This window comes from Aotus nancymaae, unplaced genomic scaffold, assembly GCF_030222135.1.
Source record: "Aotus nancymaae isolate 86718 unplaced genomic scaffold, 86718_ANA_hifiasm-v0.15.2.pri h1tg000010l, whole genome shotgun sequence".
NCBI classification, from domain to species: domain Eukaryota; kingdom Metazoa; phylum Chordata; class Mammalia; order Primates; family Aotidae; genus Aotus; species Aotus nancymaae.
The window spans coordinates 63,310,564-63,328,154 of record NW_026988421.1 but is presented as its reverse complement, the minus strand read 5'-3'; the positions used below and the strand labels follow the sequence as shown (position 1 = coordinate 63,328,154).

At 49.9% G+C, this 17,591-nt stretch overlaps 1 protein-coding gene across 1 annotated transcript in view; it reads right to left on the bottom strand.

Annotated features, from left to right (window-relative positions):
• Positions 1–17,591, bottom strand: part of CDH23 (cadherin related 23) — a 421,218-nt gene that overhangs the window by 224,396 nt on the left and 179,231 nt on the right. The window contains exon 9 of the mRNA XM_064374253.1: positions 15,193–15,271. Within this exon, the coding sequence (XP_064230323.1) occupies positions 15,193–15,271 (79 nt within the window). The remainder of the gene's footprint in view (positions 1–15,192; positions 15,272–17,591) is intronic.

The following is a 17,591-nucleotide window of genomic DNA, read 5'->3' as shown; positions in this document are numbered from 1 at the left end:
GATGAATTCAAAATGTAATAATAATTGAGCACAATTTTTTATACGGCAGTCCTGCAAATGAGAAGAATGGAATTTTCTGTGACGGGGGATAACACTTTGCTTAACTAGAGTTCACAGATCATATTTACCACCCTCAGATCAACTGCACAAATACTTATTTATCTTTTATCTTAAAGAGAAAAGGTCTCGCTCTATCACCCAGGCTGGAGTGCAATGCCATGATCGTAGCTCACCATAACCTCAAACTCCTGAGCTCAAGCAATCCTTCCAGCCTCCCAAGTAGTTAGGACTACAGGCATGGTCTACCACACCTGTAGAGATGAGGCCTCACTCTGTTGCCCAGGCTGGTCTCAAACTCCTGGCCTCGGTGATAGACCTGCTTTGGCCTCCCAGAGCTTTAGGATTACAGGTGTGAGCCACCACACCAGGCCTAAAAGTACTTATCTTTAAAACCCATTCTCAGCTTGCAGAACACACAAAAACAGAGAGGATTTGGCTCCTGTGTCAACGTGGGGTGTGAAGAGGTCGGTCACTGCAGTTACCATTTGCATTTCCCTGATTTCTAGTCAGTCTGAGCATCTCTACATGTGTCCACCAGTCATCGGGGTTTCCCACTCTATTAATATCCTTTACTTATTTTTTCTGTTGGATTTCCCAGCTTTTTCTTCTTGATCTGCAGGAAATCCTTATATATGCTAGCTATTAGTCCTTTGGTTTTAATTGTTGCAAAAATCTCCCTATATATCATTAGCTGTTAACTTAGTCTATATATTCCGATTGAACTGGAACTCCTTTGATGTAGAACAATTTGTCTTCTATGGCACGTCTCTGGGGGCGCTGAGAAGTCCTTTCCTACTACAAGGTCACGAAAATATACCCCCACATTTCCTTTTATGAGCTTTATATTTTACCTTTCACATTTAGGTCTTGAATCCATCTGGAGTCTGCCTTGGTATATGGTGCATGGTAGGGATCTTGCTTTATTTTTTTCAATGTGGTGAGCTAGTTTTCCAAATACCAGCCACTAAACAAGTCATCCTTTCCTCAGTGATTTGTGGTGCCACCTTTATCATATAACAAGTTCCCATATTTATATCTGGATCTGGTTCTAAGAGCTCTATTTTGTCCCATTGGTCTGTCTGCCTTTGAAAGTGTACCAGATGTGTTTGGGGCCTGCCCCACACATGGCCCCACCATCCTCTTCTGTACCGGCTGCCTGGGGGACAGCATCTCAGGCTACCAGCTCCCCACGGCTTGTGGACACTGCTGTGGTGGTGAGCTGGTCAATCTGACCCATCTAGGAAACTCAGAATGGGATAACTAGAGTATAGAGGTGCTTGGCAGCTGAGACAGCAGCTGAAAGGGCATTCCAAGAACAGTGCGAGGAAGAGGCAGTGTAGTCATCACGGCCCAGGTGAGACCATGAGGGAGCCAGTGAAGAGAGGCAGATGCTTAGAGAGGGCGTGGATGCTGTGGTGGGCTGAAGAATGGCCATCAAAGGCATCCAGGTCTGAAACCCTGCAACCTCTGCATGTTACTTATATGGCAAAGGAAACTTTGCAGATGTGGTTTGGTTAAGGATCCTGTGATGGGAAGTTAGCATGGATTGTCTGGATGGGCCCTAAATGGAATCACAAGGGTCCTCATGAATACAGATGCTGTAGGAAAGGAGAAAACATCCAAGCTGGGTTCCTAGTTCCTGAGCCAGGAGACCCGATGCTGAGAAGGGTCAGCTCAGGATGCCCATTGGAAAACTGAGCCTCACGGCAAGCCTCTTTTCCTGAGCTCCTGAGAGCTCTTGGGTTCTTGCAAAGACAGATGCCCTGAAAGGAACAATCTATACTCCTTAGCTTGGTCCAAGACCCTTCAAATCATCTTCCATCTTTCCCTTTTTGCAGCCTGGTTGATCTGTCCACTGTCCTTTAAATGTCCCTTGGTCCTCCCTTCAAGCCTCTGCTCATCTCAGCCTCTCCTGCTTGGGATGCTTTCCTCAACACCTAACCAACCCACCCCTTAGTCCCAGCAGCAGTGCCAATAACATTGCCATGCGGGCGCTAATGCACCCCATTTCCAAGGGCCATTCCATCCAACAGAGGGCTGGCATTTCCCGAGTGCCTGCCCTGGGACAGGAGCTGTTCCGAGCCCTTCACATGCATTGAGGTGACTCTCAGAAGGAAAGTCACCCAAGTAAAGGCCCAAGTCAACATGACTCCTACATCAGGATTGCCTGATCTTCAGTCATGTGGATGCCATCCTCCCAATTTCTGCTATATTTGTATGAAACTTCTACTACTATTTGTTCAGTAGTTTTCTGTAATTTGATTTATTTTCTTTTCCTTTAAACATCATCCTTAAAAAAACTCTTTAAGAATATCACACGTGGGGAACTAGTTCATCAGCCATGTGTAGAGCGTGGCTGTAACATGGGGAAATAAGCCTGTGTAATTTGCCTACAGGGTAAGCTGCATCAGCTCGGCCTCTGAAGGCTCTGGCGGCTCTCTTGTGTCCAGTGGGGACATGAGCCCAGTTGAAGAGGTGCTAAACACATGAGCACCCAACTGAACCCTTTCCTGGATAGAAAGGACAGAAATGGAAATTCTGTAAGAAAGTCAAAAAGGGAATAACCGTCTTTTTGTGTGTTTCAATGTTATTTCACGTCCCACCTGTGCACCACTTAAAATCATCCCTTGGGGGTATCATCTTACAGTTGGGATAGCAGCATTCGGGTGAAGCTGCTATTCTCACCCCTGCTCCAGCCCTCAGCACTCTCGGCCTCCTCTCGTCTCCCCTGGGAACTCACTGACAGCACCAGTCGCTCAGCAAATGCTGTGATGGAGGAGCGACTTCTCATCCATTTACCTCTGTAGAGAATCCTCAAACTTCCTGGTGGCATGGTTTTACATTTTCAGTTTCCATTGTATAGTCTTGTGTGTCTCCTCAAGACCAGCCCGTGTGGAAGCTGGCACATTAAGACCTTGCCAACCACCTGCTGAGTCATGAATGGCCAATTCCCCAGTCCCTAGAGACTGTTTTTTGTTTGTTTGTTTGTTGTGTTTTTTTTTTGGAGATGGGGGTCTCACTCTTTTGCCCAGGCTGGAGTGCAGTGGGACCATCTTAGTTCACTGCAGCCTTGAACCCCTGGGCTTAAGTGATTCTCCCATCTCAGTGTTTGGAATAGCTAGGACTACAGGCACATGCCACCATGCCCAGCTCCTACAGACTCCTAAAGAGGACTGAAAGCATCCCAGAGACTCAAATCCTCATTTGCAAAATGCTCCTTTCAGTCTCAACTAAATTGCTTTTGCTGACATTTGGGACTACCACTGTCATTATGAAGAAAAACTAGTCACCAGCCCCTTTAAAATAACCCTTGGTCTGCCAGACGTCATTGTGAAGTGCCCTTCAGCATCTGCCTTCATGAATTCAAAAGGGCTTCAACAATGTGATTCTACGGGGCAGGGGTGGGGGGATCCTCACACACTGGCAGTCAAAGAGGGTAGGAGGGGCAGTGAGCTAGAAAGCAGAAGCAGCCCAATTCTACCCACCTTGCCCCCGAAAGGAATGCCTTCAAGTGGTGGGGAGGGTAAGGCTGGGATGGGGCACAGCCCGGCAGAATCAGATGTTGAGCAATAATTTCATTCTGTGCCAGAATGTTTGTTCACTTCAATGAATGTCTGAAAATATCTGCTCTGAAATCTCTGTTTCCAGGATATTGGTCAAATATTTGAATGGGGGCAGCCAGTTAATTGACTTAGAGCATTGACAGAGTGGCAGAGAGAGAGGCGGTGGAGGAGCACAGGAGGTGTAGCTGCCAAGTCCAGAGGTAGACCCTGGGATTCTCAGCCTGTGGCAGCCCGCTCAGTCACTCAGGGCAGGGAACCGTGGAGAAAAATGGGTTTGGAACCAGCCTGCTGGGTTCAATGTCTGGCTCTACCACCCGCCAGCCATGAAACCTTGGTCAACCGGGCCTCAGTCTCCTCCTCTGTAAAATGGGGATAACAATAAGAGGACAGTCTCATGGGGTTATTGGGAGGATTAAAGGAGTTGATGTAGGTAAAGCACTTACATCCGTTCCCACACATCTAAGAAGCGGTAGCTATTATTATGATGTCATTATTACTCCCTAGTCTGGCATTTGAACCTTTCCTAATGTGAGTCCCAACCTGCAAGAGAATGTTAGGGCTGTAGGGGAAGGTCTCCTGAGTGTGTACTCATACCCTACCCTGAGGGTGGCAACACTTCTTCCTCGCCATCAATCCAAATCCTCCTTCAAGGACTGCCTTTCCTGGGGAGAATGAACCCTTTCATAATCTCCCGAAGTATGTATTACACATGCCATTCAGGCACCCACCATGAATTACTCATGCAGTTAGTTCTCTCTAGGGTCTACACTGGACGTGACTAGAGAATGGGTGGGTGGGTTTTCAGTAAGCTGACATTTTGGCTTGCTTTTAAAAGAAAGCTTTCTTTTCTTCTTATTCCGTTCTTTTCCCCTCCTCCTTTCCTTCCTTCCCTTCTTTTAAAAAAATTGCTTTAAAGCATGAACTCTATAGGAAAGATGGGTGAGGAGGATGGCATGGTGTCCTCCCGGCCCTTTCTGGCCCTACAAAGGGAAGGACTTCAGGCTGGAGCTGAGGGAGCTGTTTGCATGGGAGTGGGGAGAGGCATGCCGTGCACAGGGCTCAGGCAGTGGGGCTATGGGACCCAGATCCCAAGTGCAGTCTGCAGCAGAGGGAAGAGCCCACAATCCATTCTGGCTCCAGGGTCATGGGGTGTCCAGGGTATGCTGGGCCATTTGAAGGGCTAGAGAGGGTGCCTACAGCAGGGGCCTGGTGACTTACCCACCTCTAGCGGCTTTGTGCAGGGGACACCCGGAAGGATAGGGGCAGGAGAGCTGGCAGGGCAATTAGAAAGCACAGGGGAACTGTCTCCTCCACACCCTGTAGGAGCCTCTGCAACATTTGGTGGGGATTTTACAGAAAGCTGAAGTCTTAAGTTATACAGACACGGAGGGAGGTCATGAGCCAGTGAAATCTGGATTTTTAGAGACCCCATTAATATGTACAGGCTGAGGAATCCAGGCATTGTTTTTCTTGTTTGCATTTGTCATCAACTAGAGTGTAAGTTTTTCAATGCCAATAATAATAACAATAAATAATAATAACGTTTTTGAGTGCCTACTATGCGTTAGGCACTGTTTTGAGAACTTTACTTGTATTAACTCATCTGACACTTAAAATAACCCTATGAATATTCCCATTTTACAGATGAGGAAACTGAGGCACAGGTAGATGTAACCTGCTCAAGGTCACCTGAGATCTGAGCCCAGGCTGACTGTGGGAAAGGATTGTGATGAAAGTTTCTTGCCTGCTCTTTCTCCCCAGGGTCCCTTGCCTGTGGCAGGCACATAATAAATACTGAAGACATGGACACACTGATAGAAACGTAGGTGCAGATGTCAATGTTTTTCTTCCCCGGGGAAGCCATGAATCAGAGCTGCGTGGGGTGGGAGGTGGCTGATGGACTGAGTAACTAGAACTCCATCTGGCTGCTCACCCTCTCTGCAGGGTACCCCAGGGGGTCTCCCTCCTGCAGCCCCAACTGTGTTCTGCCATCCTTCCTGCTCCAGTAGTGGCTAAGCTGAGTCCAGAGAGACAAGGAAACAGCAATGTGGACTTGTGGGTGTCTTCAGGCTTAATATCTTTGTAGCCATATTGCAAAAGGGCATGCCTAAGACAGCGCCTTACGCTTAATCTTTCTCCTTTATTGCTTTTTCTCTTGTATGATTTAACCTTGCACCAGGTATCAAGCTAGATAAATAAAAACTTTTATTTCAGATTAGCCCCAGCTAGGGGCTGCCTTGAAAGCTGAGCAGTCATCCAGGGAGTCAGATGAAAAAGGGAGCTGGGAATCTGAGCTGCTTAGAGGAGCTCGTCTCAGGTTCAAAGCCCCCAGAAGACATTGGGAACTTTTCTGATGTGGGAGCTATGAGGATCTCCTCCCATGCCCATAGCCTGGAAAGGCAGAGGCAGGCAGCAGAAATCTCCGTGGTCCAGCCTTCCTAAATCCCCTCCCCAGATGCCTCCTCATCCTAGTTACCCTCTCCTCACCCTGATATTTTCTTCCTGATGTTTAACACAGCAGGGAAACACTGTCTTTGCTGATTTATTTATGATCCCTCTTCTCCACTAGCATGTGAATTCCATGAGGGCGGTAACAGTGACTTTTGCTTCACAGTTGGTCCCTGGGGTCTAGCACGGAGCTTGGAACACAGTAGCCACTCAATTAGTACTCACTGGTTAGCTGAATGAATGAATGAACACATGAATGAATGAATGATTGATTGAATGAATCCTAATATTCCACTCCTAAACACAGACCACCAGGCTGACATGAATCCCTTGGCTTCTTAGGTAGAATAGCAAACAATAGCAAAAAAAAAAAAAAAATGTGAGGTTTAGAAGAAGGAAGGTCTAGGTTTGAATCCTGGGTCTGCCACTCATTTGCCATGTGACCCTAAGCATGTTTCACGAGCTCTGTGCAACTCAGCTTTTTCATCTGTTAAATGGCTCTAGCCAGCCACATTCGGGGGTTACGATGGGGGTGAGAGATGACATATGTAGGCCAAGGCAAACTCTTGCACACATCCAGAGAGATACATGGATGTTCATAGCAGCACAGTTTGTAATAGCAAAAATCAACCCATCAACAAGGAAATGGATGAATGAACTGCAGTATTTTCCCATGACGGAGTAATATGCATGATAAACATGAAAAACGATACCCACCCAACAGCACGGATAAGTCTTGGAAATATGCTATTGAGGAGAAAATATGAGTCCCAGGAGCCTATGTATAACATGATACTTGTAAAATAAAGTTCAAAGGTAACTAAATCCAAACAATATGCCATCCACATCTATGTGATAAGATATTTTCCAAAAAGAAGAGAATAAGAGAATGCAGGATTCAAATATGTGGTTCTGGGGGATGGGAGGCAGGGAATCGGGTAGAGGAACACACCGGTGGTAAGGTGTGGGTAAGATGAGAGTAAGGTGTTAATAAGGTGTGGGTAAGGCATGGATAAGGCGTGGGTGATGGTCTCGCTCTAGGTGGCTGGTGAGTTTCACAGGCATCCACAATATTATTAAGGCTAAGGATGAAATAAAAGAGAGCTACACATGGACCAATGTTAATCACAAGCCAAGAATTACATTTAAATCAATTCTGTGTACCGGAGGTGGACCAAGTTAAAAGAGAAAGACAATGAAAAATAAATGGTGGCTAATTTCATATTCTTCCAAAGATCTCAAAGCTCCTGAGAGTTAATAAAAAGCAGTTATCTTAGGTGAGGAAAAAGCAGAAAAGAACCCCCCCAAAAAAACCAAGCTCCTGTTGACATAGAGTAACCAGACTCTCCCACCAAAACAACCTCCAACCATGAGCTAGAACCCCGTCAACCCCCTCAACTCCACAGAGTTGCCTCAGCCATGGCTCTGGCTCACAGACAGTTCCCTGAGCTGAGTAGACCAATTAAAGGGCCCATGCAGTCCGTGCTTGGCTCAGCTGGGGAGGTGGACTCAGGTCTAGCAGAAGGGGGAGGCCTTGAGGGTGTTTCCACAGCACTCTATGTCCCGAGCAAGGTACAGAGACAGACTCCTGCCCATGAGGAGGGTATGGGGAAAGTGAGTCATAGAAATGGAGAGTCCTAAACTGTACTGCTGTGAAACCTCTTAAAAGTCCACCGACCAGTGTTATTTACGGGAAGGAAGCAAGGAGCAAGCCACTGTTACTGACAAAGAGCTTACGGGGCCTCATTTAAGGAGAGAAGAACGGGGGCTCATGAGCATGGCTGTAAAGACTGGTTTTTCCACAAAGGTGGGCTCATGAGAGCATCAGAGAGGCAGGTAGAGTGCTCCCTGGAGAGAAGAGGGAGAAAGATCAGGGGGAAGGAAGAAGTGCAGACTTTCCTGTGGCTCATCAGGAGGAAGTGAGTGTGGTGTGATGCATTATTGCTGTTTTGGCATGATGGTGGGAGAGAACTGTAAATAATAGGCCAGCGTGTTTGGATAATTAAATTAAAAACCCTCTAGAGGCTCTGTCCCTATTCTTGAAAGAAGAGAGCTACAGGATGCAAATGGGCTAAACCTAAACATTGGACAGCAGGTTTGTTCCAGCTTGGGAGAGAACGCTTCTCAACTGCTAGTGGCTGCCAGAGGGCAGGTAAGAAAGGCTTGGAGGCCATCCTCATGCCAGGATCAATTAGTGATGTCTGCTGCGGGTGAAGAATGGGGTGCTTTGGTATATGTGCTGATATGGGTGTAGGGTGGCATTCACAGATGTTAACAAGCTTTTCTTATGAATATGCCTGTTGGTGGGAGTGTAAATTAGTTCAACCATTGTGGAAGACAGTGTGGCGATTCCTCAAGGACCTAGAAATAGAAATTCCATTTGACCCAGCAATCCCATTACAGGGTATATATCCAAAGGATTATAAATCGTTCTACTATAAGGACACATGCACACGAATGTTCATTGCAGCACAGTTTACAATAGCAAAGACCTGGAACCAACCCAAATGGCCATCGATGATAGACTGGACAGGGAAAATGTGACACATATACACCATGGAATATTATGCAGCTATCAAAAACGATGAGTTCATGTCCTTTGTAGGGACACAGATGAACCTGGAAACCATCATTCTCCGCAAACTGACACAAGAACAGAAAATCAAACACCACAAGTTCTCACTCACAGGCAGGTGTTGAACAATGAGAACACATGGACACAGGGAGGGGAGCATCACACACTGGGGTCTGTCATGGGAAAATAGGGGAGGGACAGAGGGGGGTGGGGAGTTGGGGAGAGAGAGCATGGGGATAAATGCTAGATATAGGTGAAGGGGAGGAAGGCAGCAAATCACACTGCCATGTGTGTACCTATGAAACAATCTTGCATGTTCTTCGCATGTACCCCAAAACCTAAAATGCAATTTAAAAAAACATTTAAAAAAAAAGAATATGCCCCTTTCTGCCTAGGCCACCACCATGAGCCGAGAAACCGAGACTCAGACATTCGTAGTTTCTTTGTCTCCTTTTCCTGCAATATCTGCTTTCAGTACATCACCAAAGCCTGCTGACTGGGCTCCTGCATGTCTCCACAGTGACCCCCAGAACCCCCTCAGCAAGGCTAGATTCGAGCCACAGCCTGTTAGCAGCTTGCCCTCACTCCAGTGCTTCCTGCTCCAAACCACCCAGAACTGCTGTGAGATGAATCTCCTGGTGACCCCGCGTTTACTTCCTCCACCCCAGCTGCACTCAAGAACCTACTTCTTTTGCTTTCTATGTCTTCTAGCAACTGCCCTGCCACCCCTCTCTGATCTGCCCTGGACTCCTTCCTGGTGACCTCTGGCTCCAGCCAGGCAAGCCATGCCCCTAGATGCCCTGAGGTGTTTGGGGCTTCAGGCACCTACTGTGCTACCCCAAGCCAGGGGCTGTGGTGTGCTATTTAGATTGCCAAAGCAATTCTGCTTTTCCTGAGTTTTTACTTCTCAGGGGGAGAAAATGCCAAGCAGCTTAATCACAAGGGCTTTGAAGTGTTTTGAACGATGGTCTCCTGTGATAGCTGTCCCCCGCCAGGCCATGGCCAGGGGCCCGATTCAGTTATTGGCATATGTGGGTGGTGTGAGCTTGTGCAAATCTGACTGTATCTGATTATTCTCCCTGTGTGTGTGTGTGAGCAATCAATGTATTTTCATGTATTCCAGTGTATTTTTAAAGCACTCAATGTACCTCCTCGCTTGGTAGCATTAAAATAAAATTCAGAGACAAGCAAGGGAAGGCTCTGTCCTTCACTAACATACCTGGGTAGGTACCCCAGTGTGAAGTGGGGTAGGTACCCCAGTGTGACCTGGAAGTGAGGCCACTGCCTTTCAGGTTGGGAGTGAGGGGTTAAGGCCTGATACTTCTCACCTACCCTTGATTCTAGTCCAGCATTTCTCAACCTTATCTTCATCATCACCCACCCCACTCAACCCCCTGCCCCAGGAGCCACTTTAGACATTTTTACCTAATTGCTTTCCTTCTGCGACATGAAATTTCAACACCATAGGTATGATGTATATCTACTTTATACATTAAAAGAGTAAGATCTTCCCCATCCCGTGTTGAGTGGGTGAGGCACCCCTCCCAAAGATCCTTTCTCCCTTCTTATTATGGATATTTTGGAACACACACAGAAGTAGATAAAACATTCTAACAGAGCCCCAGGGAGCCATCTCTCCATGTCAACAACAGCATATCTCCTGCCTCCTCTTCACAGAGTTCCACTGGGTATTAAAGCTGCCTCTGAATAGGTCTGCCTCCTGATCAAACTGTAGGTTCCTGGGACAGAGATGGTGCCCTAGTCCCCACCACCTCTCAGGACATTAGCACAGCTCCTGGCCCAGAGGAGGCCCTCAGTCAACAGTGAGTGGGAATGGAGAGTCCACGCTGCTGTGCCCTAACTACAAGATCAGATGTGCTTCTGCATGCTAGCTCAGCTCAGCTCGCTAAACCCCCACAGGCCTGCAAGGCAGGGGCTGTTATCATCTCCATTTTACAGATTGGAAAACTGATGCTTAGAAGGTTACGCAGCTGGTTGGTGGCAGAAGCTACATCAAGACTACCTAACTCTAGAAGAGAGCCACCAACAGAAATAGAATACGGGTACATGTATGATTTTAAATTCTCTAGTAGCCACAAAAAAGAAATAGGTGACATTAACGTTAATAATATGTTGTATTTCACCCAGTATATCCAAAATATTATCATTTCAACATGTCAACAATATAAAACATTACTGAGATATTTTATCACTTTTTTTTTGCATACTAGTCTTCAAAATCCTGTATTTTACTGACAGCACATCTTAATGCAGACTAGCTTTACTTCAAGTGCCCAGGAGCTACATGGGCTCATGGGTAAATGCACTGGCCGGCATGGCTAGAGGTCACCACCATGGACAGCGGCTCCAGAGCCTGTACTCTCAGCCACTGCCCTGTGCTCAAACAAAGAAAGGAAGAAATGAATTAGTCCCAAGGACCCTTAGGTCCTGCTTGTTCCTTGACAATTAATACTCCTTAATATTTTATGGCCCTTTAGAGTCTCTCCAGCACCATCTCATCCACGTGGGGATTATTAACCCTGTTCCATGGGTGAGGACCATGGGGTTGAGAGGTCAAACATTGCTCAGACACATTGCTAGCAGGTGGCAGAGCTGGGCCTCAAACCCACAACTTCCGACTCCAAGTTCAGTTGTGGGGCAAGTGCAGCTGCCCCTTGGAGGAGCACTGTGTCTGCCTGGCAGAGAAGGATGAGGCCAGAAGGGGTGGCTGTTGGACCACAGGCTGGGCTAAACTTTGGGGATAGGAGCCTGCAGAATTCCGTTTTGGCCAGGCCCCCAAGAAAATGATGCCACTTGTGGGTGGCAGGTACAGGCCAAGGGAGCAGATGGGGCCCATGCCAGGTCCTCTATGGGAAAGAATTTGTCATTCCTCAGTCTCAGTTTGGTCACGAGGGGCGGGGAACAAATTGATGGCAATAGAGCCATAACTTACTGCTGAAGGCCTCTTTGTTCTTGGCGAAACAGAGGGGTCATTAGTAATGGGGAAAGCACTGGTGTGTAGACATAAATCCCCACAGCTGCAGGCTGATAAACAGCCTGAAGGGGACAGGGCCCAAGGGAGCTGGGCAGGTTAACTGGGGGCCATGGATCCCTTGTGGGTTCAGGACTGTGTCTGCCCATGTGGGGCAGGCAGGCCTGGCCCATGTGCAAACACAGCTACCACCAGCCCAGGCTTCTGGGGTCCCCCAGAGACTGGAGTCACCCACATCAGTAACACTTAGGACTCTTCACTTGGCTCTGCCCACCAACCCCCGCAAAGCCCTTAATTCTTTCTTTCAAAGGAAAATGGTTCCTGAGTAGCTAGGGCTGGGGCAGGCCCCTACTGGGCACTCAGGGCCACTTTGGGACAGTCAGCTGTGAAGATGCCCTCAGAGTGACATGGACCATCCCTTTTGCCTGCTTCCCACTAAACGGGCACTGGCCAGGTCACCCAGGAGAGGGCTGCAACCAAATGTCACCAGAGAGCCAGGTGTGTGACAGACCCTTGGTAGACACTGTTTTCTTCAGCCGCGTCTACACTGGTGGAAAGAAGTAGAGTCGAGGCCAAATCCTAGCCCACTGTCCACCTGCTCCCCTGGGGACAGTGCCCTCCTGCCCATCAGCCTGCTTTAGGTTCATGCTGAGGATGGCTCGGCTCTCAGGGAGACTGCCAGCCCAGGGACAGGGCGAAGAGGGCAGAAGTGTGAGGTGGGGGCAGCCCCATTGAGCCAGTCAGGGTGGGCAGGGAAAAAAGAGAAGGACTGCCCTTTCCTCGAGCTGCTCATTACCCAACAGGGGTTTGAGTGAGGTGAGGTGGTGATAAACACCCACGAGATAGGTAGAGGAAGATCTAAGGTCACCCCGTGAGTGTTGTTCAAGTGGTAACATACCAAGGATGGCAAATATTTCTTACGCAAGTGGTCCTCTCCCTTGCCACACCCATAGCAGACTCTGCCAATTGCATACTGCACTCGTGAGCCTATTGGTTCCATGATCCTCTGCAGGCAGCCATTACCAATCAATCAAAGCTGGCATGTGAGAGGTAACCCATTTGTCACCCTTTCTAAAAGACACATCTGTGCTGGCAGTGGGACTCCTATAAAGCTATGCTGAATGCCTCAGGCCTTCCAGAAGTTTCTGCCTCCTGCCCTCACCTCCACACACATCCCTTCCCTGTGGTTTTAAATCCTGGGTCTCCCTTCTCACTTTGTCGTTTGCACTTGGGAGCCTGTCCCAGGAGATTTTGCCCCTGGAGATGCTGCAGGCAGCTGTGCCCAGACTCCATGCTCCAGCATTCAGCCCAGATGCCGAAGGCTCAGCAGCTCAGCCCTCCAGCCTCTGTCCCCAGAGGAAGAGAGTAAAGAGGTGGTTCTGGCTCAAGCCATCTTTAAAGACTGGAGAGGACCCAAGGGTCTGGACTGGCAGCCTGGCACCCAGCACGAACCTGGAATGGACCAGCGTTTTGGAGGATGGGCTTCCAGGGTCTCTGCAGGAATTCCCATTCTAGGCATGACTTTGAACCAGGTCTTGGCTCTCTGCTCCCTACCTCCATCAAGGCTGGGATATATCTGGAATCAGCCCAGAGGCTATGAGCACATGAGAGACACGCCCCACCCCCAGCCCAGCACCCCCTTCCTGCTGCTGCTCTGTCCCGGCTCCCCATGTCCATAGCCCAGGGCTCACGGTGTTCCCTCAGTTCTCCAGTGCAAGCCCTTGGTCACTGAGAGGCTCTTGCTCTGTGTCTCAATTTGCAATATTCGTGAAGAAGACCAGCCCCAAGACAGGCCTCCCCTTCTCCTCTGCCCACCTAGAAAGAGCCTCGATTCCCAGACGGGTCCTGCCTTCCTGCAGAACAGTTTCCTTCCTGAGCCTGGCTTCCTCACATCCCAGTCTGAGGACCACCTGCACCTGAGCTGCCTGGGGTGCTGTGAGAAAGGACCATTCTTGGGCCCATCCCAGACCTCCAGAGGGAGAATCTCCATGGGGCCCAAGGACCTCGTATTTTTGGTAGGAGCCCCAGGAGAATCCTGGGCTCGTTTGAGTTTGAAAACTCACTCCCCTAGAGTGAAATTCATTCATTTCACAAGTACCTATCAGGGTTTATGCTAACCCAGCTCCTGTGCTGGACATCAGAATGATTAAACAGGGGGAGGAGGTGGTGCAGAGGCCCAAACCCATGCTCCTGCTGCCAGTCACCATCCATGCTGGGCTGGGAGTTGCTCTGGGTCCTGGGGTACCCTGGGCTTAGAGGCACAATAGTCATGTCAGCAGCTGTGGGTCCCAGGGACCCCTTGACACCCCTGGTTCCCTGCATTGCCAAGGACATGAGGTGTCTCCCTCCTACTAGCTAACCCCTAGCTTCCCAAGGTAGCATTAGCTGCTAGCTGTAGTAATAACCCTAGCTAACACTTATGTAGCACTTAACGTATGTTAACTAAGCACTTTATATATTAAGTCATCTGACCTTTACATCATCTCAAGGTGGGGACTCTTATTGCTCCTGTTGTAGAGAGGTATAGGCAAATTGAGGGACAGGGACCCACCCAAAATGACATGGCACAGGAGACCCCATCCTCCTCCATGTTCTTGATCACTATGCCTTGCTGTCCTCTGAGCCTTAGGGACAAGATACTGCTCCAACAATGCCACTCCTGGTTCTGGGGGTGTGGGGGTATGGTAGGGAGGGGTAGTGGGTAGAAACTGGCCTGCTGGCTGGATGTCCTCTCAGCCATCAGTCTAGCCTGTCCAGATACACCAGGCTGACCAGTCACTGACTCATGGGCTGGGCAGGGAGGTCATAGGTCATAAGCGGTGTGTATGGGGGGTGGGCAGAGCCAGAGTCTGTGGGTGAGCAGCCTGTCACTGCATCCTCAAGGCAACCTTGCTCTAAACCTACCCAGCCCTGGGACAGCCCAACAGAGCTGCCATTTTTCAGTCTTTGGGTGGGGCACGGGTCAGAGATCCCATCACCCAGAACCATCTCTGCCGTCAGTCACTATTCTGCTCAACCAAAGCATCTGGGCGACAAGGGGGCTGATGCTCCCCCTGCAACATTCCAGATGCAATATGAATTCCTAAGGGCTGGAAATGTGAAAAGAACATGAAATCAGCTGTAGTTGCAGCTCTGTTTGTTCCAAAATGATGTTAGAACTGTCACCTTTTCATCAAATACGCAAAGAAAACAACAAACTCAGAGCACTGGAGTAGGTTAGACGGGAGTCACCAAAGTCCCAGGCCCAGAGCCCCAAAGTGCCCAAGCGTCTCAGACCTTGGACAGCAGCACACACTACTCTCCCAGCGCCAGCCAAGGAGCTCCAGACATCTCAGCCTCTGTGGCTTCCCAACGCCTCTTCTCCCTGCTGCTCCTGCCTTCAGTTGCTCCCCTTCCTGGCCCTTTGGTGAGGACTGTCCCTGTAGGCATGTCTCCCACCCTGTCCCACATGCCCACAGACCTCTCCTCAGCCCTCAGAGCCTGGGATGCCTACTGGCTCTCCTTGGGTAGAGGACAGAGGGGTGAGGGGGGAAGAGAGGAACCCTCTGCCTTACCTGAAACGATGGTGTAGCCAATGCCCCGGGGACGTCCTTTATCCTGGTCAATGGCGGTGATGATGCGCACCGTCGTGCCCTGGGCAGAAGAGAGGAGAGACTTGAGTTTGGGTCCCCTGGCTGCTGTCTTTCTTTGCAGCTGCCATGGCACCAACAGCTTCCCTCTCCAGCCTGACTCCTGGCTGCAAGGGCAGCCCAGGAAGTAGGCGCCAAGGCCTCAGGCCTCAGCTGCCCTGGGCACACACTGATGTTCCCAGGCGAACGTCCTAGGGTCCATGGGGAGGCCCAGCCTTACGGATGCTGTCATTTTCCTTTCTCCTTCCCATATCCCTTGTTCAGATGGACCACCATGGGAGAAAAACAGATGAGGAGCCTCTAGCGAAGAGACAAGAGATCTGGTCTCTAGCTCAACCACCCATCACATTGCTGTGTGACCTTAGGAAAGTTGCTGCACCTTTCTGGTCTCACTTTTCCCCCATTTTAATAGGAATAACAGCAAAAGGCCTGGGACCTTGTTTTCACTGGGGTCTGAATAAAGGAGAACATGATGGACCAACTACTTCAGGGATGAAAGCATAAATCCTGAAAGCATGTATCTCGGGGGATGACTGTGGCAACTCAGGAGGCCTCCATGCTCCTAGGAACCATGGCCCACACAGCGCTGTGCCTGGCAATTCCTGCTTCGAATGGCTCTGCCCACACCCCTACTGATTCTCTCTGTAGCACTGGTGGAGAAGGGGCTAGGAGCTGGGACTAACAGGATGGGGAGCCAAGGGAACTCGTTACTGGGGAGCACAGTCTATGGCATGAAATCAAGGACATCTGTGCAGACAGCTGCCGCACACATGTGGGGAGTGTGAATACACATATGGCTCAGATGGAGAAATGTACAAAAAAGGGGAGAAGTCCACCTGGATGAATTGGCAAGCAGTTGTACAAACAGCAACATTCAGCATGGGTCATGAAGTATGAGTAGGAGTTTGCCAGGGACAGAACATGAAGAGGAAGGTGCTCTGGGTGGAAGGTAGAGCTCAGGCAAGTACTTGGAGGCATAAGATTGTTGTAGGAAGAGATCCTGGCATACAACTGGCACATTCAAATATCAATTGATGGGTTGGCTGATTGACTGAATACACAAATGAACGAACAAGAGAACCCTAAAGTCACTGCCACCACTCACTGAGTTACCCCTTGCCCAGGCCAGGACAGCCTTTAGCTGGCTCCCCAGGCCCTATCACACCATGGCCAGTGCCGGCCACGCCTGCCCCTCTGCCTGCCTGAGTTTCTGGCTCCAGGCCGCTGTGTTCCGCTGGGTGATAGAGAGCAAGACAAGCCTGTCCCCACCCCCTAGGGAAACGTCAACCCTGGCATCTGCAGGGCTAATGAAGGGCTCTGTGGTTGTGGCCACTTCTCTCCATTCACTGTTTATCAGCAGGAGGCTGAAGCCTGCACTGCAACCCCACCCCCATCTCCTGTGCAGAGGCTTGTTCCCTGACACACTCGCCCTCGGGTATTTGGGGGCAAGCTGCCCCTCCTCCAGCTCTACCCAGTCTCGCTGCCATGACACAGCAGGGGCATCCCCCACCTCACCCTCCCCAGGCACTGGTATCCCTTCACAGCAATCGCTCCGTGCTCTCCTGGCCTGCTAGGATAACCGGGCCTGAGGCCCACCGGAGCACCACCCCAGAGAGTCACTAAGTAATACTCTTCAGGGGCAGCAGTCTGTTTCAGGCTCACATGCAGGGCAGGGCTGGGCTGGGCCTGGGACAGTGATCCTCAGGAGGAGGTGCAAGGGGGCTGGTGCAGGACTGTGCAGAGGAGACCTGGTGGCCAAAGTGCCCTCAGTCCTCAGAGTCCATGCTGGGCTCCTGCGCAGGGCTGCCCACAGGCCTCCTGGGTCAGCGGGGCTCTGGGGAGGCCAGTGGGTTCTCCAGGACAGGAGGACAACAGGGCCTCTCGACAAGAGTCGTACCACAGCTTCCACGAAGCAAGCTCTGACAGGCTCCTGGCAAAGTTTGGGGTTTCATCTCTTTTTGGGTAAATAAATCCAGTTTTAATAAAACCCTGAGCTTTTAATACAAGTGCAGCCAGAAAGACTGGAGATGTTATGAGAAGGAATTAGCAGGAAGGCGTAGGGGCTCCTGGGAGCCTACAGCTCTTGTTTCAGAGGCTCAGTGATTATATTTTCAATATACTGAAACTTATTTCCAAAGACAGGGGATGGAGAGGTGCAGCCGTGCTCGGCCCGGAGCCGGCCCGGCTCCCGACGGCACGCTGCCTGCTGTGGTTCTCCAGGGAGCCCGTCCAGCTGGGGTGTGTGCCAGGGTGCGGCCTGCCAAGGGCTTCTGCCCTTCACTGGCATCCATGTTTCAGGAAGCAGGAAGCCTCCTGAGAGAGAG